At 39.4% G+C, this 22,357-nt stretch overlaps 4 protein-coding genes across 6 annotated transcripts; 2 read left to right on the top strand and 2 right to left on the bottom strand.

Moving 5' to 3' along the window:
- The first annotated feature begins 189 nt into the window (after positions 1-189).
- LOC135438278 (acyl-coenzyme A thioesterase 9, mitochondrial) lies at positions 190-2,135 on the top strand. The gene is made up of 4 exons (XM_064696541.1): positions 190-412; positions 473-543; positions 600-842; positions 903-2,135. The coding sequence occupies exons 1-4, from the start codon at positions 291-293 to the stop codon at positions 1,832-1,834; spliced, it is 1,368 nt and encodes a 455-aa protein (XP_064552611.1). The 5' UTR covers positions 190-290; the 3' UTR covers positions 1,835-2,135.
- A 542-nt stretch (positions 2,136-2,677) lies between these two features.
- LOC135438277 (acyl-coenzyme A thioesterase 9, mitochondrial) lies at positions 2,678-4,451 on the top strand. Of its 2 annotated transcripts, none has more exons than XM_064696539.1 (4): positions 2,678-2,826; positions 2,889-2,989; positions 3,048-3,290; positions 3,346-4,451. In XM_064696539.1, exons 1-4 carry the CDS (start codon positions 2,768-2,770, stop codon positions 4,329-4,331), a joined length of 1,389 nt encoding a protein of 462 aa, XP_064552609.1. In that variant the 5' UTR covers positions 2,678-2,767; the 3' UTR covers positions 4,332-4,451. The 2 variants fall into 2 exon arrangements, with proteins under 2 accessions (XP_064552609.1, XP_064552610.1); XM_064696540.1 differs by having other exon boundaries at positions 2,690-2,826; positions 2,878-2,989.
- Positions 4,347-5,470, bottom strand: RpL6 (ribosomal protein L6). The gene is made up of 2 exons (XM_064696542.1): positions 5,309-5,470; positions 4,347-5,154 (listed from the first exon to the last, which is right to left on the bottom strand). The coding sequence occupies exons 1-2, from the start codon at positions 5,417-5,419 to the stop codon at positions 4,477-4,479; spliced, it is 789 nt and encodes a 262-aa protein (XP_064552612.1). The 5' UTR covers positions 5,420-5,470; the 3' UTR covers positions 4,347-4,476.
- A 1,389-nt stretch (positions 5,471-6,859) lies between these two features.
- Positions 6,860-22,286, bottom strand: CycG (cyclin G). Of its 2 annotated transcripts, none has more exons than XM_064697058.1 (6): positions 22,159-22,286; positions 12,138-12,958; positions 11,528-11,767; positions 11,082-11,456; positions 10,804-11,018; positions 6,860-8,893 (listed from the first exon to the last, which is right to left on the bottom strand). In XM_064697058.1, the coding sequence occupies exons 2-6, from the start codon at positions 12,936-12,938 to the stop codon at positions 8,818-8,820; spliced, it is 1,707 nt and encodes a 568-aa protein (XP_064553128.1). In that variant the 5' UTR covers positions 12,939-12,958; positions 22,159-22,286; the 3' UTR covers positions 6,860-8,817. The 2 variants fall into 2 exon arrangements, with proteins under 2 accessions (XP_064553128.1, XP_064553129.1); XM_064697059.1 differs by lacking the exon at positions 22,159-22,286 and adding an exon at positions 20,606-21,112.
- Positions 22,287-22,357: the final 71 nt, after the last annotated feature.

Here is a 22,357-nt window from a genome sequence, read left to right as displayed (position 1 = left end):
GATAAATGTAGACACATGCACGCTTTTAGATAAGATAAGATAAAAAGAGCAGCCAACTAAATTGTTGGCATACTTAATTTCTAGCCGCAGCGCATTTGAAGCGTTTTATGCTTTGCCTTGGGCCACTGTGCGCAGTCAAAAATCAGCTGTTCGCACTCAAAAAGTAAATACACACACATATGTATTTAATGTGTGTACATAACAGCCACGGCAAACTCTAGTTCTGGGTCAAAACTCGAACACAACAAAAATTGCAATTTATTAACTTTTTTAACAACTTTAAAATTAAAATGTTGCGTATTTTCGTGGGAGCACAAAAGTGTTTAGGCCTGGTTAACAGAAAATGTACACAGGCGGCGTCTAAGAAATTATGCACTCCCCATATCGCGCCTCTGGCCTCAATATTGAGCATGTGAGTAGCAAAGCTTTTAAATTGCAGCTATAACTAAATGAAAACTTTGCGCTTGCATAGCCGACATTATGCGCCGCCCACGCACATCAAACAATCGGCGGTGCCCAACGATTCCGGCACCATGTCGGAGAGTAAGTCCATCCATAATCTCTAGTATATAACCTTAGTTAACTCTTTGATCGCATAGTCAAGCACCAGATGATGCAGCGTCTGGGTCTGGAGCCGGGCTATCAGCCGCTGCCCAAATCGCGGGAGCATCTGCTTAAATATCAACCAAAGCTGGAGGACCTGCCAGCGCGTGCCATGCAGGATTCATTTACCTCGGCCATAATACCACTCAGCACGAATCGTTCGCTGCAGGACAAATATGTAACGTATTTGGGCAACGTGCGCATGGGCAGGCTGCTGGAGGACATGGACATGTTTGCTGGTTGGCCTCATTCTCTCTCAATTAATCTTGTTTATCAATGTAATTCACTTATCGTTATAGCCTGGTGCTGCCACAAGCATTTGGTGGTGCCCCAGTTGCCTGCAGATGTGCATTTGCCGTACACCTTTGTGACCATACTCGTGGATCGTATTGATTTCGCCAACACCCTTGCCTCCGGCACCGAGGATATACGCCTCTCCGGACATGTTTCATGGGTGGGCACCAGTTCCATGGAGGTCGTCGTTTGGCTGGAACAGATGCAAAACGGCAGCTATAAGAAGCTGACCCGTGCGCTGTTCCTTATGGCCGCGCGCAATGCTACCAACACGGCGGCGGCGCCCGTAAATCCCATTAAGCCAGCCAACGAGGAGGAGTCGGTGATTCTAGCCGGCGGCATAGATCGCAAAAAGCAGCGTCAATTGCTGGGCGCACAGTCCATCTTTAAGGTGGAACCCAACGATCCGGAACAGACGCTCATGTACGAGCTGTACAAGCGCACCACGCCCACCGACACCATGGAGCTGAACAAACGCATATTGCCGCCCAACTGCCGCTGGATGTCCGATTCCTATCATATGAGCACCATACCATCGTTTCCCGAGCATCGTAATCATCATAATCGGGTCTTTGGTGGCTTTCTAATGCGGACCGCTCTGGAGATTAGCTGGGCGGCCGCGGTGCTCTACTGCAAGACGCGTCCCAAGCTGGAGCACATTTCGGACATTAGCTTCGAGAAGCCCGTGAGCGTGGATTCGTTTATTAAGATGACAGCCTATGTGGTGTACACGACACTGAACTATGTGCAGATCATGACCGTGGCCGAAGTGCTGGACCCGCACAGCGGCAGCCAGGTGACCACCAATACCTTCTACTACACCTTTTCGGCACCGCATACGGTGACCGAGGTGCTGCCACGCTCCTACCACGAGACCATGTGGTATCTTCAGGGTCGTCGCAAGTTCGAATATAGCAAGGGTCTAAAGAAGACATAATTTGAGAATTATAAACGAATAATGATAATTAAATACTACGTGAGGCTATGATAAGGAGGCGCTCCGCTGGCAATACTACAGACACAGTGAAGACTGTTAACGCTGACCGTACTCAAATGCTGTACCTTGTTTTTTCTCAAACCAAACTAATATTATGTTATATCATAGCTTAAATCTTAAGTTTCCTTATAACAAGCTGTGCTTAATTTTAAAGTGTTCACTCGCAAAATTAGAAAGCTTTGGTCGTACAGTTGATTCCAATTTGCAACGATTTGTAATATCTGAAAGTAAAATTAATGAATACCCCAATTTTTTTTTGATTATTTTTATTGTACAAATTTCAAAAACTCAAAAAATATAAATGTAATTTTCTCTAATAAACAAATTTTAGATGAGGCATAAAAAATGTCAATTCCAATTTTTAGACAATCCTAATTTCGAATGACCACTGTAAAATAAAATGTATCTTGACTCTTAACTCATCTTGTCAAGCAATAATATATAGTTATAAAGCTGTTCAGTTTTAGTATAAGCAAAAATCTTATATGTAGCTAATTGTTTGCCAAATGCAGCCGTATACTCAGCGGTCAACATAGGCAGTTATCACTGTATAAGCATAAATACTATATCAACTTATAATTCTTCTCTGTATTTTTTTTTGCTGTAATAAAACCGATTTGTTGTAATGGTCCTGGTTGAGGACTGATTAACATACGATTTGGTGGCTGACTGAGATATGTGCTATATAAGATCATGCCCGCCCCTCCTCCCTCCTCCCCATCCCTTCGTATCAAGCTCGCTGCGAGGAAACGCTTAACGAGGAAAACTTTGTCTAGTGCTCAATGCAAATAAACTCATTTATGCTTTTTTTTAATAATTGTCCATTTTTGTTTTTATTTTTATATTGGCGCTACATTTTTAGACATTTTTAAAATGCAAGGTATGAGAGGATTACGGCCTATAATTCCGGGCACATGGCAATATTTGTCCAGGTAAGGCTTAGCTAGCTGCCAGCGGCACCTGTTGGATTCTCTCAAAATAAGCAACGTTGCAGGGCTGAAACACGGCTGCGCCTGCCTTATGCTGTAAGGCACTATCAGATGGGTGAATTTTTGAAGAAGCAATCGGACCATTATTCGGGCACCATGGCGGAAAGTAAGCTTCAATACCAACCTCAATGCTGTGCCTGATTTTACTCTGGATACAATTGCAGTTGGGGAAAAGATACGTGAGCGACTGGGCGTGGAAATAGGTTATCATATCGTGCCCAAGTCACGGAAGCATCTGCTGAAGCATCAGCCCAATCCGGAGCAGCTGCCGCCGCGAAGCATGCAGGATTCCTATACAGCGGTCACCTTGCCGCTAAGCGCGGATGAGATGATACGAGAACGTTACATTAATCACCTGGGCAGAATGCGTATTGGTCGCCTAATGGAGGACATGGATATGTTCGCAGGTGAGCAGAACAGCCCAAGCATCTCATGTATATTACTGTTAAATTCGCTTGCCAGTTTGGCTGTGTCATCGTCACGTTCACGTACCGGAGCTGCCCGAGAATGTGTCTTTGCCGTACACTTTTGTCACACTGCTGGTGGATCGCATCGAGTTTACAAACATTGTTGATTTGCAGGTCAACAAGGATATTGAGCTGAGCGGTTTTGTATCCTGGTCGGGTCGCACCTCCATGGAGATAACAATCTATGTGCGCCAGCTGCTGGATGGGGAGTATGTGAACGTGACCAAGGCGTTGTTTCTGATGGTCGGTCGCAATGCAAACAACACGGGCCCGGCACCGGTGAACAAGATTGAGCCCGCCAATGAAATGGAACAGCACTACTGGGAGGAGGCGGAAAAGCGGCAAGAGATTCGCAAAAGCTCCAAGACTGAAAGTGTATTAATATCGCCACCACTGGAGCATGAGCAGGCCATTATGTATGGCCTGCTCAAGCTGACCACACCACCGGATTGCTTCGATTTAAACAAACGCATATTGCCACCCAAATGCCGCTGGATGGCGGACAGTCAGCGTACCACAATGATGAATCCCTTTCCAGAGAATCGCAATACACACAACACCATCTTCGGTGGGTATGTAATGCGTCAGGCCGTCGAGCTGAGCTTCATAATGGCCAGCATCTATACAAGAGGTCGACCCGTCTTGAAGTGCATATCGGACATTAGTTTCATGCAGCCGGTCAAGGTAACCGCATTCCTTGAAATGACCGCCCATGTTGTGTACACCGCGCAGAACTATATCCAATTGATGACAGTTGCCCAAAACTGGGATGCCAAAAGCGGTGAGAACACAACTACGAACGTATTCTATTTCACCTATCAGACGAATAAGATTGTGGACGAGGTGTTGCCGGGCTCGTATCGTGAGATGCTCTGGTATATACATGGGCGACGCAAATTCATGACCGCACTCAACTTGCAGTTGGAGGTACCCCAGCCAGCTAATGAAGACTGCCAGGTGGAGGAGGTGACTGCAAAATAATTAACACACGCTTAGTTTTTCTTTTTCCTCGTACCTCGACACATATAGTTCCGATTTTGTAATTGTTTATTATTTTTTTTACAAAATTATTTGTAATCAAAGTATTTAAAAATCCTTAAATTGAAGTTTTGCCTGGGCCGCACGCTTAGAAGCGCAGACGGTGAGGGTATTGGGAAGAGTGCAGGGCGAACATGTTCTGCAAGTACTTCTTAAAGAATTTACCCTCTGGGTGGGCCTTGATCACCTTCAGCAGGGCGCTGTCGATCTCCTTTTGGTCCTTCTTGCGCTGCTCGTTAGGCACAAAGCGCTCCTTCTTGGCCGCGAAGATGTCGGCTTCGCCGGACTTCTTCTGCTTCTTAGCCTTCAGGCGTCGGAAATAGGCGTCGTTCAAATGTTCGGGTACCTTGAATGCGCCCAAATCCACCCGCGTTGAGGTGCCAATAACAAAACGCTGCGAAACGCGACGCAGCGGGCACGAGTTCAGTGCAAACGGACCGGTGACCAGCAGCAGGCCAGAGGTCAGCGTCTTCAGCAGAACAACGCGCTTACCCTGATGACGGCCAGCCAACAGGATGAGCACGGTGCCGGGCTGCAGATTGCGGCGCGTGTTGCGCTTGTGCTCACTGAAATTAGCCTTGCCGGGGCGCTTCTTCACGAAAGTCTTGGTTGGATAGTTGGCCTTAGGCTTGCGCAGATAAACGGTACGCTCACCTCCGTTCTTGGGGCCTCCGATCTTCTTGACCTTCTTGATGGGCACCTTCTCCTTCTGCACGACAGGGTGCTTCTTATCTTTCAGGCGATACAGCGCGCGGCGCTTGTACATCTGTAAGTCAACAAATAAATAAATTAAACACAAGCTCAGCCAGTTGTCCACACACTTTGTCGCTTGCCAGGCGAGACGAGGCGAAGGAAGCGCGTCACATCTGATGCCAACATTTGTTAGCATATTTTCTGAATGTGTTTTTGTCTGTTTTTACCTGGGCTTTGGAGTATCGCAGAATACCACCCTTGAGATAAGAATTCAAGGGGTGCTTCTTGCCCTTTTTGGCCGATTTGGCGACCTTTTTAGCTTTTTCGACGGGTGCCATTGTGGAGAACACGTGTACACAGCACAAAAATTATTTAGAAAAGGAAGGTTATGTGTCACGGCATTGCCAGCACCAGGCAAAAACAGTGCATGCGTGCTATCGATAGACTTTAATGCAACTCTTTGCCAACACACTTTTCAACACTGCCGTTTAGAGCACTGGCTGATTATCGATAATAAATAATAAATTTAAAATCGATTCCTACAATTTGCCTTTTGTTTTTATTGCAAAGAAATTGAATTTAAAACGAAATTTGTTTACCAGTTAATAATACTTTTTTTCCATTTATTTGTTCTCATGTGTATACAATGAATTAAATCACGAATTTTTGTTGTTCTTTTACAGCTCCATCCATATTTTATACACAATCTTCAATTGTTTTAATTGTTCTTGTTCCTGCCACGAATCGTTTAAAACTTAAATACAACTCGAAATACAAATAAATTAAGTAAATGAATGATAGATAATTTACAAAATGAGTTGATGTTTTTGTTTTTAGTTTAAATTTCAAATTAAAACTAAAATACCTCACGCACTTAAACAAGGCTCAGAGCTGAGAAATGTACAATTTTTTCTTATTTTTGTTTGCATTGCATCAAGCATACAAAATAAGTTTTAAGTTAAAATCTCATGTTAAAACTACAACTAAAATGTATGCGCAAAAGTGTAGTACATGATTTGTTCTTATTTGTACTAGTAAATGAATTAATTGTACAATACTAATATAGATTTGTTCTGCATGTACTTTGTTCTTTAAAATGATTCGTTCTTTGTTTTTTTTTTATAGTTTTCCTTGCAAATATTTAACTAACTCCGCACTTAATATGTGTAAAATTTGCTAGTTTTAAAAGAAATTTACAATTAATGTCAGAATAACCGACTGGCGGCATATTTGTTCGGCATTTTGTAGAAAGTCTTAAGTCTATACTTCCTTTTGTTGTTTTTGTTACTTTGTGTTATTTGTCACTTGCCATTATTAAGAGTTAGACTAAGATTTAAAAAAATTAAAATCAAACAATGTTTTCTGCAGCTTGTAAATGAACACACAATTTGTTTCTGGCTCGCACAAATACTTTAAATAGTTTACGGCAGCTCTTAGCTTAAAAAAAAAGAGTATTGCCTTGAAATGTTTATGGACAAAAAGTTTGAAAAAAAAAAAAATAGAATAGAATTAAACTATTGCACATTCAGTACAAAGTTGGAAATTGTACAGCAATTAATGTTTTATTTACATTTGCAGAGTGTGCAGAGTGCGGCCTGTTTAGGTGTTCTTTTTGCGCTTTCGGAATGTACTCACATTTGGTCAGACGGGAGGAGGCGGCTCTTCCAAGGGGGGTTGGGGCGCTTCGGCTAGTCTGGCTGGAGATTGCTGTACACTCACAAATACACACACAGCGCACACACGTACGCACACACACAAAGGTAAATAAAACATTTGGATTTGTTGCAAATATTTCATCAGAAATTTGTGTGCCACTGTGCACAGTGACACGCGCATTTTATTCAAATTTACAGAAAATTTTAAGAAATCGACCGATTCTTGTTGTCGATTCGCCATTGTTGCTTTAAATGTTTGTTAAAATGAAAGAAAGAATTCTAAGAGAAAATTTAAAATCTGTTTGTTTTTTTTTTCTTTTTTTCATACTGCGGGTAGTTCTTGCAAAAGTTGTTGTTTTCCTTTTTAAATGTTTTTTGCTCTAGCTCAACTCAAGAGTAGAGCCTAATTTCTTTGTAGTTGTTTACGTGTATATATATATATACTTTTTACTATATAATGCATCATAATTTTGTAATCAGAGAGCGCCGCGCTTCAATTGAGAAAAAAGTAGAACATATATTGTTAGATATAGTTGCTAATTTTTTTGATTTTTTGTTGGGTTTTTTTTTTTCTTTTTTGCTGGTTGGAGTTTTGTTATAATAATATCTATCGTATATTTAGTACAACATATGCATGGTTCTTTTGTTTTATATTTTTGTTTTCGTTTTTACAAGTGTTTTTTTTTGTTTTTTGTATGAAATAAATTAAATAGTTATTAAATTATATAACAAAAAAGAAATTGAAAAATGTGTTTTATAAAGTGTATATATATGCATATTTAAAAAAAACTAGATATGCATCCATATAAAATTGATCACTGTTGTGTATTTTGCATTGTTTTCAATACATTTTCAGAAAAGGGGAACTCGACGCGAAGTTCCCCCAAAAAAAAAAATATCTTGCTGTTTGTCGTTGTTAAACAAATAATAACAAATTCATGAAGAATGTTTTTTTGTGTTTTTTTCTACTTGACAGCAAACTGAAATCGCTTTCAAGAATTTTCTTTTTTGTTATATAGTATATATAGAGCAGAAAAAAATGTTCGACTACACACACAACTACAAATTTTGGGGGTTTACTTTGCTTTGATTCTCTTTAATTATTATAACTGTTACGATTTCTTAGTCATAGTTTCTTGAATTCTGAGCGCGGCCAAAAATTATGGTTAAACTGTGTTTTTTTTTTTTGGGTTTGAACATTTAACTTATATTTTAATAGTCTGTCTATATTTAATGAATTTTTGTACTTTTTTAGATTTTTTGTTGATTTTTTTTTGGGGTTTTTGTTTTTTTAGGTCCAGTTTTCAAGTGTTTACAAAACAAACATGGAACAAAGAGTTATTAAAACTAATTTGAATTGTGGCGCGGGTGGTAGATTGTTTTTTTTTTTGTTTTTGTTTTTGAATTGTTTAAACAAAAAATTGCTGTCATATTCCGTATGCCTGTGCCCTTTTTGTGGGCGGGGTTCGTAATCAATTTTCATATCGTTTTCTTTCACCGATCTCAAAATGGTCCGGAACGACATCAATCTTTTGTATGATGGTCCGCATCATTTCTATATAATAGTTTTTTTTTTGTTTTTTTTTTTCTTTTCATTAGTGTTTTTTTTTAACGTTTTTGTTTTTGTCTTGCCGCAAATGTTAATTGAAAAATTATAATCTGCCTATCGCCTAAAGCAAATCAAGCTGTGGCTGGGCTGACGACTGGCTGACCTCGCATTTTTCAATAGTTTCTTAAATGGTAGAACCAGCGTAAATAATATATATATATATATGCATAAGCTAAACGAATTATGATGCATCATTTTGTTTGTTTTTTTTTAGCAATATATACACACACGCACACCCATCGCACACACGCACACGCCCAGTCACACGAATTGTGGAGCAGTTACTCAGTTCTTGTTGTAGCTGTAGATATGTCTTTTCTACTGCTACCACAATTTGTTACTGCTGCTTTTGCTGCTGCTGTTGCTACTGATGCTGTGCGCATAGATAATGATTCCTGCCTGCTGCTGCTGCTTCAATCCCTTCCCCCTGTTGTCCTGTTTTTGGGGGCTGCTGCTTTGCTGCTGGGTGCTACTAACATTGTTCGAAAATTGGAATAATGGGTGAAGTTGGCCAGTCCTCCTCCTCCTCGGAGCTAATACTCTCGGTTCTGTAAAGACAAAGAATAATCATGAAAAAGGTATTATATCATTATTATTATTATTATCGCTAAAACATTTGCCCATATTCAAGTTGAAGGTCGTCTTTCTATCAACCTGATCAGCTGATTTTTGCTTTCGAACAAAACTTTGCACAAGTGCAATCACTTTTTGACGCAGTGCGAAAGTCGAACCGGGCATTGAACTTAACGTGTTTATGACTTTTATGAAGCAATATATACATGTATAGTGTATATATATAAATATATATACGCAAGACCCAACTCATCAGATAAGAAAACAACACAAGGCCTTCAAATTAACAAAGCAAAAACAAAAATAATTTTTTGGTATTGCATTGAATTTTAAATACCGCTGCCAAAAACTGAAGGAAATATATTTGTTTTTTTGTTTACTTTAAACTTAGCATACTTTGCTCCATGGCTGACGAGTCAATGTCAAGAGCACTAATTAATCCATGTGAAAATTAATTAAATATATACAAATATGGTAGCAAATGTTTTATATATAAAAAAAATCGTTAAAAGGTTACTCTTTCAGTTTAATATTGTATTTTAAACACAATTTTAAAAAACTTGCCTAATAATATATCATATAGAACTTTTAATAAAAGTTGTTATTACGTATATCTATACATGTATGTATGTATCTTTAAAGAGAACTTGGCAGGACAAAGAACTGAACTGTCCCGGCACTGTTATATTTTTGGTTTAAAAAATAATGTAGCTTTGCAATTCTTTTCCCCATATTTATTTGTTATATCAATAACAAACAACCTCGTCTATCATTGCCTATCCCTTTTCTAAGCACAACACAAACGCGCTGTCATATTTAATATTCCCCCTTGGCTAATGTATGTGGGCGTAAGTGTCAAGGTCTTGCAATGATATTGAAACTTGTATGTATGTAAATATAGAAAGAATCGATGGACAAACGCCAGAAGAGCGCAGCCCACGCCAAGCGATTGACGCACACACAGGGGCGGCGAATTTCATAATGAGGCGAATTCCAAAATTTTTCTTAGGTAACTGTAGCGGCGACCCTCGTACGAGTCTTTGTGTGTGTGTGCGTGCGTGTGCCCTGCTGCTTAGGCGGACTAATACGGACTGATAAGATTGTTGTTGAAAAAACAACACGCACACAGCGTGACAAAACAAAGTAATATAAATACATATGCATATGTATTTGGCATGTATGTGTATATAGTAGGCGCATACATATTCATGTGCATATGTGTCTGGGCTGTCTAGCTATATGTGTTGTTGTTGTTTTTGTTGCTGTTGTCGGACCACTTTTGGCAAATGCTACGAGTTGGGCAGGCAAAACCAGCCACTGGGTCTCATGATTTTCTATGCGAGTTGTTGTTGTTGGTGTTGTTCCTGTTGCTGTTGTGATAATAAAATCGCGTCAATTCTAAAAACTTGTTTACGCCAAAAACCCGACACATACACTTGCCTACATACGAACGAGTCCAAAGAGTGCTAAAAATAAATAACGGACCCTCAGCCTTTCAGGTAGACAAACAGAAATGTTCTAGAATAGAAAACTTCGTTTGTCTTTTATCTAAGGAAATCTACAAGCAAGGCTGGATAACTAAGAATAAATTGATTGACTTGAGTTCGGTTCGTAAGCCAGGTTTTAGACACCCATAAACTTAGCTTTTGATAAGCCTTGGTTATTCATTTTGTTTCAAAATGTTGATATTGCCTTAAACCATTTTTGGATCGGTCAGTTTTTGGTCACAACTGGTTTAGTTGAAAGTTCAGTTAATAGTTCAAAATAAACTGGGGTTCCGGTCTTGGCCCGGTTCGGTTCATATATGGTCTGTAGACTTGGCTACAACTCTCTCTCTCTTAGCCATTTCCTTGACAATTTTGTTATATATTCTATATAAACTTACCTCGAGCGCAGGCCATCATCTAGGGCATTCGATATACCCTCCTCAATGGTGGGCAAATCGGATGAGAAGCGATTGATCGGGCGCAGGACGCGCAGCGTGCGACTGGATAATTTCCAGACAAGCCGCTGCTTGTAGGGCGCCTTATTCTGTCCATTGTAATGGGACAGAATGCCCGATACAATGCTAAAACCGCAGGTGAAAACGCGATCAGGAATCTGTAAAGCGAATAACACAATTATTATATGAATAATATAAACATATGGGTTAATAAAACTTACCCTCATGTATTGCTGCAGGAAGAGTATGTACTCAAATACATGCTTCAGTTCGGGACTGCCGCGTGTGTACGACTCTTTAATATGGAAATCCAGATGCAGGCAGATGAGCACTAGAGCCAAGGTCGCCGGCGTTATGACCGTCGTCTTGACATCGCACAGCAATATCTCCAAACGATTCTCCAGCTCCTCCAGTTTGATGAGCTGTTGATAGAATTTGAAGAAATCACCGCCAATCTCCTTCGCCAAATTGCGGAAGAGTGCGTAATAGATGCGCAGGTAGCTAACGGATGTGATGGGCGCATGTCCCATTTGTACGCCCAGTTTATTGGCAATAACCCCGGCCATGCGTTCCAGATCGCCAGCGGTACAACCACACTATGTAAGCATAATAAGAGACAATTGTATATACCTGATATAAGGTAATTGTGTGCGTGTGTGTGACATACCTGAGATATTGTTACCAAATCGTCGGCGGGTATGGGCTTCAAGTCCAGTTGCTTGATGGCCAAATGGAAGGAGGCAACGCTCATGCAGGCCATATGCTTCGGCTTGACAGCCATGCGATCCAGAAAGCGATCCACCAGGCTCATGGCTGAGAATAGCACATCTGACGGCAGCTCGTACCACATCTTCAGACAACGCAACACATACGCTGATCCATCACGTCCGCCGGCGGTAACCTCGCGCTGTAAACCATAAGAAAATCATATGAGCTCTATATGTCCACCATATATTTAGTTCTTCGTCCATTTACTGCCCGTTGATTTGGGGTATTCCACAATTACGGAAACACGTATTTAATAATTATGTTTTCAGAGCTTTGAAGTTGAGTTTATGTCCAATCGGACGAGAGAATTTCGTCTACACAATCTTTGACCCCTTTGCCTTTGAATAAAGTCTTAAGCTAGGATATCCCATACAATCGTTTTTCGCAAAGTTTCCATTGCAAAACCTCATCATAATATTCAGTATGCCTAGTTTCTAACTCCAGTCAACTAGTCAGTCAGTCAAACATCGGAAAATATATATTTAAATATATTTGGATCTTCAACTTACCCTCGACTCCTTGGGCAGCAACAATACTGTATGATATTTATCCTGCAGTACATCGTACTCTTTTAGGGTCTCATACAGTTCATCCGAGCTAAGCGCATGCAATTGATCCTCTAGTTTTTTAAGCGCTGTTGGCTCGGCTCCAACTGCTCCAGCTCCTGCGGCTCCAGCTTCAGTTTCCAGTGTTTGTTGTTCGTACTTTTGATATTCCAAGCCAGCAGCACCCGGTGTCCCATACCGGCCCTCGTCCGCAATCCTCATCCAATCAGTTGGCATCTCTGCATTCTGATCCCCCCCGTCGATGCCATTGCCCATTGATTTAACCCTTAAAATAGCCGCCGCTGCCTGAGCCGATGTTGATGGTTGCTCATCATCGACCAGGATAGCATTGATGCTAATTGCATCCATGTTGTTAACGTTGTTGTTGTTGTAGTTATTGATGCTGGCGACGTTGGTATTTATATTGTTGTTGGGCAAATCAAGTGCTGGCATAGCCGTTGAGGACATCAACATCGATGACCGCTGCTGCATCAACTGCTGCTGCTGCTGCCGCAACGCCTGCTGCTCCGCCTCCACCAGCTGCTGCTGCAATTGGCAATACAAAAGAGCCTCCTCCTGCTCCCGCTCCTGTTCGTATTGCTGTTGGTATTGCGCGTATTGCTGCTGTTCGAATTGTTGCTGCAGTTGCTGCTGCTGCTGCTGTTGTTGTTGGTGGTATTGCTCTTCTTGGGTTAGAGTATTATCCAAACCACTATCAACGACGGCGTATTCGGCGGCAGCAGAGTAGCGTACAGGGACAGACATTGTGAGGGCTGGCCTAGTACCTGTATATGGCAAGGTTTTTGTTTTTCTTATATGTATAATAAAACGCAAACGATACAAAAATCCCTTTGCGTTTAGGCCAAATAAATGGGTTGTCCCTTAAACAACTTGTTTGATATGATTTTATTTTCAGCAAAAGCCCAAAACGTAATTTCAAGCCAAGTACTTTTTTCTTTATTTTTTTTTTGCTAAGATATCAGCGAGTGCACTTGAAAAAAAACTAGTGCGCTCTCAATCTGCAGCTCGAAATTAAGACCGAAAATGCAGCGCTTCAGGGACTATATATATGCTTATATAGGCTTTTTATAATAATTATAATCCACTGCTGGCGCAAATGCAACCGAAAATAAAATGAACTGTTTGCTACTTGTGCTGCACACACCGGTTTGAGTATCCCAGAGCCGAAAACAATTAAAGTGTAAAATCGAATACGAGTATTTGATTTTATAGCTCTGTTAATGGCCGCAAAAACCTTAATGCAATTCTTTCAACAATTTGCAAACAGTTAAACAAACAAAACGCCCTCAACAATGAAATGTGCATATATTGACAAAATATAAATATATATCAATATATTAGCGACAAATGTGTGCAGTGTACAAACGACAATAACGATGACAAATTGTGAATATATCTATATATCTATATCATATATTTCTTGTCTATCAGTCAGTCTTAACGTACGCTGTTCTTCAAATGTCTTCTTCTTTTACCAATTTGTGAAAATATTTTTTAAAAATATATATATAATTTCTAGCGTCAATGTGGTTTATTATGTGTTCGCTCAATGCTTGGTACGATAATAAACTCTAGACGCTGAAATTGTTTACAGTGTATTTAGTAGCTCGTTGTAGAACTAATAATGTTGCTTAAATTTTTCCCCGTTGTGAGTGGAAAAATCTCTCTTTTAGCTAAAATATATAAAAACTTACGAGCTGCAAAATTATGCAAGCACATTAAAAAATTATTATTGTAAATAAATAAAAATGTTAACAAAAATGGGTATTTTTTTTAAGTGAACATGCTAAATGTCAAATGAAGTTCATTAATGTCATATTATTGTTATATTGGCAAGAGCATTGCTCTTTGTTGTTTTTTATATGTATTTTGTTTAAAATACTCAACTGTTTACAATGCGTTGAACGAACTTTGATTGAGCGTAAAACTAAGCATAAAACCAAGTGCACAGTGTGGCAGGTGGGCGTAATAAACGGACTTCTGACATTGGAATACATTTGATTTATTTCTGACCTCAAAAAATGTTCACAATTTTATTCAAATCACAAACATGACACAAGGCTGCCTAAGAAGGGGTGGGGGTAGGCGATCGCCGTCTCAAGGCGAACCACTTAAATAGCCTGGTTGTGTATCCAACATTTATAGAAAATTGTCTGAGAATTTAAGACAATATTGACTTCCCTGAGGCATCTACAATGATTGATTTCCGATTTGAAAATTCGTATAAAAAACAAAAACAAGAGCACAAGACAAAAAGCTCAATGCTCGCACTTGAGTAAACAAAGTGGCCGCCATTTTGTTCCAATTCAGCGTTCGCCTTACAGCTAATAATACAAAGACTGCGGCTACGCTGGGATTGAGAGATAACACAGCAGCAGCAAGCAAGAGCAATAATAACAACAGCCAGCACCAGGGCTGGGCCACAGCTCAGGCGAGCTTTCTCTAATGGTTGTGTGCTGGTAATTGTAATAGAGGAAGCGAAAAAAACAAAACATTAAATAATCTAAACACACGAGAGGCTAGCTGATAAATGACATGAAACTAACCAAAGAAAACAAAGTTTCGAAATCTGAGGCTGAGCAGAGCCACTTGAGAGTGTGAGATGCATGTTTATGGCATTGTTGGAAAGATCTGCTGCAATTAACGTATGAAATGTTACTGTATGTAGCAGCGGGATATGGTGTTGAAGACAATTTTGATATTGCCTGCTATTTATAGTTGAATGGGGGATTTTTATTTGTAAACATGCAGCCCTGAAAAACCCATAACAAGTGTTAACAGTCTGTTTCAAAACAGTTGTCATTAACCTGCCTCATGGCAAGCAGCTTAAGACCCCGTTTACAAGGCTGAACATTACAAAGTTAAAAATACCTAAATGAGCTAAATTTCAAGTTCGTTTTAATTTAAGTTAATTTCAATATGTGTTTACTGTATATAAAAGTATATATTATTAACTGAACTTTCGCCAAAAGTCCGACCGACCGACCACACCTTAATCATATTTCGAATATGAATCAGCCGAACCCAACCGATGAGGGCAAAACCAACATATCTGACGCATATACAGAATTAATAAAACTTCAACTCTTTATAAAACACACGAATCATGATATTTTTGACTTCCGTTCACGAAACAAAACAATAAACCCATTTGCTGTAGAGCCAAGTATTTCAATTCAAGGTCGTCAAGCCAAGAAACTAGTTTTTGATAGGCTCCAAGCATGACACTGCAGCCCTGCAATGATGCCATAGAGCTTAAAATCTGACAAGCGACAAACTAACGGCACCAGTCAAAGTTCAACTTTACGCTACGGCGAGCTTTATGCTGCACACAAGGCGAAACAGTGCGAATGAGAGAGTGCGAATGAGCGAGTAGATCAGATAACTGAAGCTTGGAGAGTTGTGCGCATGCGTTTGTGTTGGTTGGTCTGTTAATCTGGATTGTGATGTAAATCCAAAGAGACAAGGGTGTGAGAGAGGCAAACGTTCTATTGATCTCGTTCCAGGCTCATCATTATATATTTCTAAAATATTTTGTCACACATCGTGATATGTATACCCATTTTCCAATTCGATTCGACAGTTTCTAAATCGAATTATTTTTTAAGTTTTTGCTTTTTGGCTTCTTGCGTATATTTTGTTGTTGATCTTTTGGGCAACGAAAAATAAAAAGTGTTACGCGCGCCGCTGACGCAAAGCACGTACACACACGCTTACACTTACACACTGATATGGACACATGTATGTGTGGTAGTTGTATGTGTGTAGTTGTTTTTATTTATACACGAGCTTTACCTAGGCTGCTTCTTGTTGTTATTGTTATTGACTGCTCGAACAACTTGGCCGTTTGCGAGCGCTTGTAAAAATTTCACTTTTTGCCTATTTTTGTAACTGCAAAACACACGTTAAACGAAGACGACCGCGATGGGCGGCAGAGATTGTGAGGGCGTGGTCATGCCTGCTCAGGTGTGAAAAATTAAAATATGTTTGTATGTACATGCATATGCATGCGCATAAATACGCTCATTGTTGTGCACTTTAAACAGAAGGCACCAGCAACGAGTTTACTAACTAAAATAAGTGAGGAGCGCAAGAGAAAGAGTGAGGGAGAGACGCTGCTGATCTTTTGTACATACAAAACACATACAAGTTTTAGAAAACGAAAGTGGCGTCTGTATGTGTGTGTGTTTGTCTATTCTCCGTTGATTTAGTTAAAGTGCACGAAATCAAAACAAAGGCAAGTTAAAAGCTTGCAAAATATTTTCCATCATTTTTATTTGTGTCGCTGTTTAATTAACAGATGCAGACGCACACGCAAGTGCGACAGGGACGTGCATAGTTTCGTACAAACACCTGCACGAGCGAGATAGCATTTGTTATTCAGCAATTTTTGTTTTGTTTTTGCTTTTTCAACGGTTTATTCATTTATCAGCGCTTAATTGATGTTGGGCTGCGTATTTAAAGCTGCTGAAGGTCAACAAATGACAGCCACTTGGAGCTACTGTTCAACAAAAAATGAAGACAGCTTTCGAGTGCGAGCAAACAGTTAACTGCGCCAACAACAGCCATTGCATCAGCTAAAGCCATAGCAGCAGCTCGGGAAGTTTCTGCGTAGCTTGCGTCACGCTGCACGCAGGGGCTTCGAGTCAAACGTGACGCCAAACAGGTACACAGCTGGAGCTGCCCACCCAGCACAAGTTGTGATCCATGACATGTGAATAGGCCACCACATACCCCGTGCTTTGCATATGTAGCAACCAACCCTGTAAAGCTTAAAATAACCAACACGTTGGCAACAACTTTGGCTTTGATGAAATTAACAAACGAAATTGTGCAGCGAGCTGTTAAGGGCCCGCCGACCTGGGTTCAAGAAACCCCCCCCCCCCACACTGCTGCCAACGGCCCAGGAAGCCAAACTGACGTCGCGACGTCCAAAATTTGTTTTCAACCCCAATAGCGCAGCAGCACATACACATACACATACACTCGCACACACATTCACATACACATACAAATACAGATGCATATGTAAATATCAATGGCGGCAGCACAAAGTGCGAAACGCAGACAAAACGGAAACATCAAATGCTGTCCGTTGACAGGACGCAAGCGCAGCAGCTGTCTTATGGCATGAGCCAGGAGATAAATTATTGCATTTCCAATGAAACAAGAGAGGAAACTATTCATTTTGCGTGTAGAGGTATGCCTATGTTTATATAGCCTTAGCGTATGCATATAAACAAAAGAGAAAAACTAAACAAATAATACAAATAAATCTAAACAATTCAACAAACAAAAAAAGATTCCACTATTCGTTATCAAAGTCGCGGGCATTGTGCTCAATTTTCTATTAATTATTTAATGAGCTGAGCTCTTTCTCTTTCGCTCTTTCTCTTCCTTCCTTTAAACATTATTTCTGATTCCAAATTACGCGACTAGCTCCATTCCGTCCCGTTCGCAAGTTCATCTGTCGAACTTTGTCTTCCAATAGTTCTTCACTCTGACGGAATTGCCGTTCACTATCTACGTACGTATTTTATGTGCGGTCTATTGCCTGTCTCGACAATCTATCAACGGACTCGCTTAAATAGCACAGACGAATATATTTGCATTTATATTATCGCCTGACTTATGCACCAAATGCTGACAAAAAAAAACGAGGCAAAGATAGAACAAAAACAACTTTAAGTTTTCATTATCGTCGGACAAAATGAGAAAAATGCATCGAGGCATTCTTGTGTACAGAAATTGCCATGTCAGTCGTGATTTCAACTTTTAAAGTAAATGGTATAAAGGCATTTTGAGAACTCGGCTAGATAAGCCATTATTTAACGAAACTGTGTGTACTTTGTACCAGAATAAAATGAAAACAAACTGGACTACAAGAACTGATAAGCGGGCTTTAAATGTAGTTTTATCAGGGTTTTCAATATTTATGCATGTTTCTTTCCAATCTAAATGGGTAATTTCATTAGATAAAGGTAAAAGCTCGCCGGAAGTGATAATGAGATAAATGTTATTATGGCTAAATTTGACTTTGGGGAAAGCTCTACTAACGAACATCCTGAAGCAAATCAACAGGCATTCAACTTAAAAATGAGTGTCCGCTTTCAATAGTTTCCACTGTAGTCATATCAGTCAGTTTTGTAGCATTCCATGACGTAAACTGAGATAAAACAATTCGATCTTATCGCTCGACAAGAGTATTGACTCATTATCATTTCCAGTATCAATTTCAGTTCCAGTTGCAATTTCATTGCCGCAGGCACAAAATCATTGAATGATAAAATTGGAATGAAGTGCTAGCAGCTGCCAGTGTTGGAAACCAGCAGCTGCATTGGAATTCTTTGGCACCCTCCCAATTGAATTAGAGACGCACCTTCCAAACAAAAATAAAAACAATAAAAAGTAGCAACTATTCAAAAAAGGGGTGGACCCTCGAAAGTCGTTTTGGCTTGGCACGAGCGGACTTCTATTGTGGACAGGGGCAACTCGGATTACCACTATATGCATATCGGGGGGTTGAAAAAGTCTATTTCAACTCCGGCTCCAGACTTGACAATAGATTAACTTTCGCCGTGCTCATTTTAAAATGCTTATTGAGCTCATTTACGCTGAGTTGGTGGTGAATAGATAAAAGCAACGCTCCGCAATTTTGGACTATGCGTCACTTTTTTTTTTTGGGATCGCTGTACCCAATTCAAAAACAGCTGTCCAGTGAAGTTAATTTTTTTGTTGTGCCTTTTAAATGCATTTTTTATTTTTAGGTAGACTCAAGTTTCACTCGAGACTGTCGCGACAGTTGTTGAAAATTTGCCAGGCAAGTAACGGGATATTGAAAAAAAAAATTTTTTTGACTAGTAACCGAAGATACAGGTAGATACATACATAACTGTGCATCACTACAAGTGAAATTTTTGTTGATAGAGAGACGGATTTACGGGCAATTTAAGGGGCGGTTGACGCAGTCAAGATCAAGATGGCTGCTCTGTCTCTCAATCGCTCACTTTTTCTAACAGTTACACACACACACTTACACACCCATAAATGAGCCGAGGAAGCTACAAATCAAATTGCGTACAAGACGCAACAATAAAAAACATATACGAAATGAGCGCCAACGACTCAAAGTCAACAAAAAGACGCTAAAGACGTTGACCAAAGCAAATGTTGAAGATTTCAAATGTAAAAAGAATGTAAAAAGGGGCGTACGTAAATTAAGAAATAAACAAAAACAACGGTATGCAAAGCAAAGCATCACCCACACACACACATATATATATACACACACAAACGAATACAAATTAGTATGTGTAGGAGCCCTTATGAAGGTTATTTGTCCATGACTAAATAAAGAGAAACAAAATTTAAAATATAGCAACATTTTGTGATCGTTGCGACGACACCAACAAATTGAAATCAACAAATATGACCCAGAAAGCAAAAAACGCTGAAGGTGAAATCAAGCAGAGAGAGCGAGAGCAAGCAGAGACCAATAAAAAAATATGTGAGACTTACGATGGGTTTAAATATTTTTAAGACATTGAACACAGTCTTAAAACAAGTTAAAAACTGGCAGACTTTGGGGCATGTAAATATGCGCAAGTATAAATAAATTTTTTCAATTGGCTGACGCAATTTTTGAGCTTGCACTCACACACAGAAAACATACATTCGTATTGGTGTAAGAATACAAAGCAAAAACCAAATGGGAACACGAACATAACACACACAGAAAAAACTCTTTGTTTGCGCATTGTGAGAGTATATGTTGACAGAGAGAGAGAGAGAGAAACGAGCGATACGATTTGGAACTGAAACACTGCCATAATTGTTGGAGCTCTCGCTCTGTTTGTCGATAACAATAAAAGACAATACAAAAAAACCATTGCAGTCGAACTGCAAACAGTATAAGGTTAATTCAATATGCAGAGAATCCATATGTGCTAATTAAAAAAATGTTATATAGCACAACTGATGTGCGTAATTGTTTGGATAACTGTACTACTACTGAGATACAAGCATAGCTTCTCTCACGTCTCTCTCGCCAACAACCTATGAATAGCTGCTCCACTGTGCCCCCCCCCCCCCCTGCCAACAAACACACACACACACAATATAACGCATATAGGAACGTGAAAGCGAACACACATACACATATACTTTTATGCTCGAACAGCTGGGAAACGGACTGAGAGTTGAAACAAACACGTAAATTGTTTCTACAATTTTTTTTCTTCATAGTTGCTTTGCATTCATACAAATGCATATACAAATGTACTTATGTATAAGTGCAAATGTACATACATATACACACTCTATTAAAAACAATTGACTAAGGAACATTAAATAGGCCTTTTTTCTGATTTAACGCAATGAAATTTTTGTAATTTTATATAAGTAATGCTTACATTGTTACAGCCATTTTGTTGTTTTTATGTTGCGCAGGAATGTTTCGAGATGAATTAGTTACTTGAGAATCTTGGCGAAAATTGTTTTATTGCACTTTGAAAAATAAGTGTACAGTTGGAGTTGTCGTTTGGTTCTTTATTTCTATGCTAAGTTTTTCTTTTAACTAATTTGTACTGCAAAAATGTATCACAGTGAAATTGTTGTTGTTGTTTTTGTCAGAGTCTCTCGTTTAAGCCAACATTTTTCATGTTCTTTGCAAACAGTTAGTGGATCGATTTTTCCCACGCACTAGTTTAAAAGTGGTAGGTTTTTCCCATCAGCTGCACATCTTTGCTGTTATTTTGTGGACTTTGCTACTTTACTATTTTATGTTAAATATACATTTGATCTTGCATGTAATAAATTTAAATTCAAATTATACACAATTTTTTATGCAAAATCACACACATACATTCAAGAACAAACACACGCGCTCTATTACAGTCCAAACGGTACTTTGCTTTGTTGCTTCCAAATGTAAACTGACGTTTCAAAAAGAGGAGAAAAACAGACTTAGGCAACAGAACGGGCATGTTGCCTCACTCGTTCAAATGTTGCCTCACTTGTGTTGCTACGAATTCTACGTGTTGGAAGAGAGATAATGTTGCTTGCTCGTGTTGAGACACTTGTGTACAAGAGCGCGTATGTTGACTTGCAATTTGGTATTTAAATACCGCAAACTTGCCTAAATACGTACTTTTATATACATATTGCCACTTGTTAGGTGGTTGTTTGAAATTTTCTTGGTACTGGCAATCCTGCATTAGAAACTACGTTGGGTGGCAGCCTATTAAAAGCGCGGTTCTTTTAAATTAATTATGCAGTCACAAGTGTAAATTAAAAGAAATACTGATTAAGCATACTGTCCATTTCACAAACTATTGTAAATGACTATAAATATAATTCACATATGACTACATAATACATACAGATCTATCTCCATCCAATCTTTCAACTTCTCAATTTTCCCTGATACAACGTTGAACATCTTTGCGACGTATTTTTATGTTTATAATTTTCACTGCTATTGAGAAAAGTGAAAATCTTTTTTATTTAAGCTGTTGCTAAGCGATTTATTGAATGAACTAGCGAGGTTGGGGAGAAGGGAATTTGCTATTCCACATACGCACACACACATGCACGTTCACACATACTCTTGTGTGTGCGTGCTTCCAGAAACTTGCAGCAACAAGCTACATATACAGTTAAAAACTGTATTTGCACCGCATTCGAATGAACAAATGCAATCTGCGAAGCAATGTAAATTGATATTTCAATAGCAATCCGTTTAAAAGACGTATTTCAAAGTAAAATAAGAAATAACCTCCGTTTTAGATTTCGTCACAGACACACACACACACACACACACACACGCATTCTTATTGGAAGAAACGCGTGGCGCAGGGCACTTGCAAACTCAGTTAAGTTAACGCCAACAAAGTCGTTCTTCGCATTAAAACACAGTTAACTATTATGTTACATGAGTAATTAAACACTTTTTTAAATAACTTACCCGGATGCCTCTGCGTTTTAATCAGTATTTGTCTTCTTTTTTATGAACTGCGACACGACCAAATATATGTAAATATCTAAATGAAATGAGCTAGCATAGGGCTGGCAAGCAGTGATTCAGTTCTTTAGATTCGGTTCCGAACTAGTGCGAGCGAGTGAACCAATTGTCTCGCTCAAAATGAATGAATGAGTTTAAAGTT

Source organism: Drosophila montana, unplaced genomic scaffold (genome assembly GCF_035044405.1).
Source record: "Drosophila montana isolate Dmon_TW-CO22-7 unplaced genomic scaffold, ASM3504440v1 contig_3848_1, whole genome shotgun sequence".
Lineage (NCBI taxonomy): Eukaryota > Metazoa > Arthropoda > Insecta > Diptera > Drosophilidae > Drosophila > Drosophila montana.
This window is presented reverse-complemented; position numbering and strand designations above follow the sequence as displayed.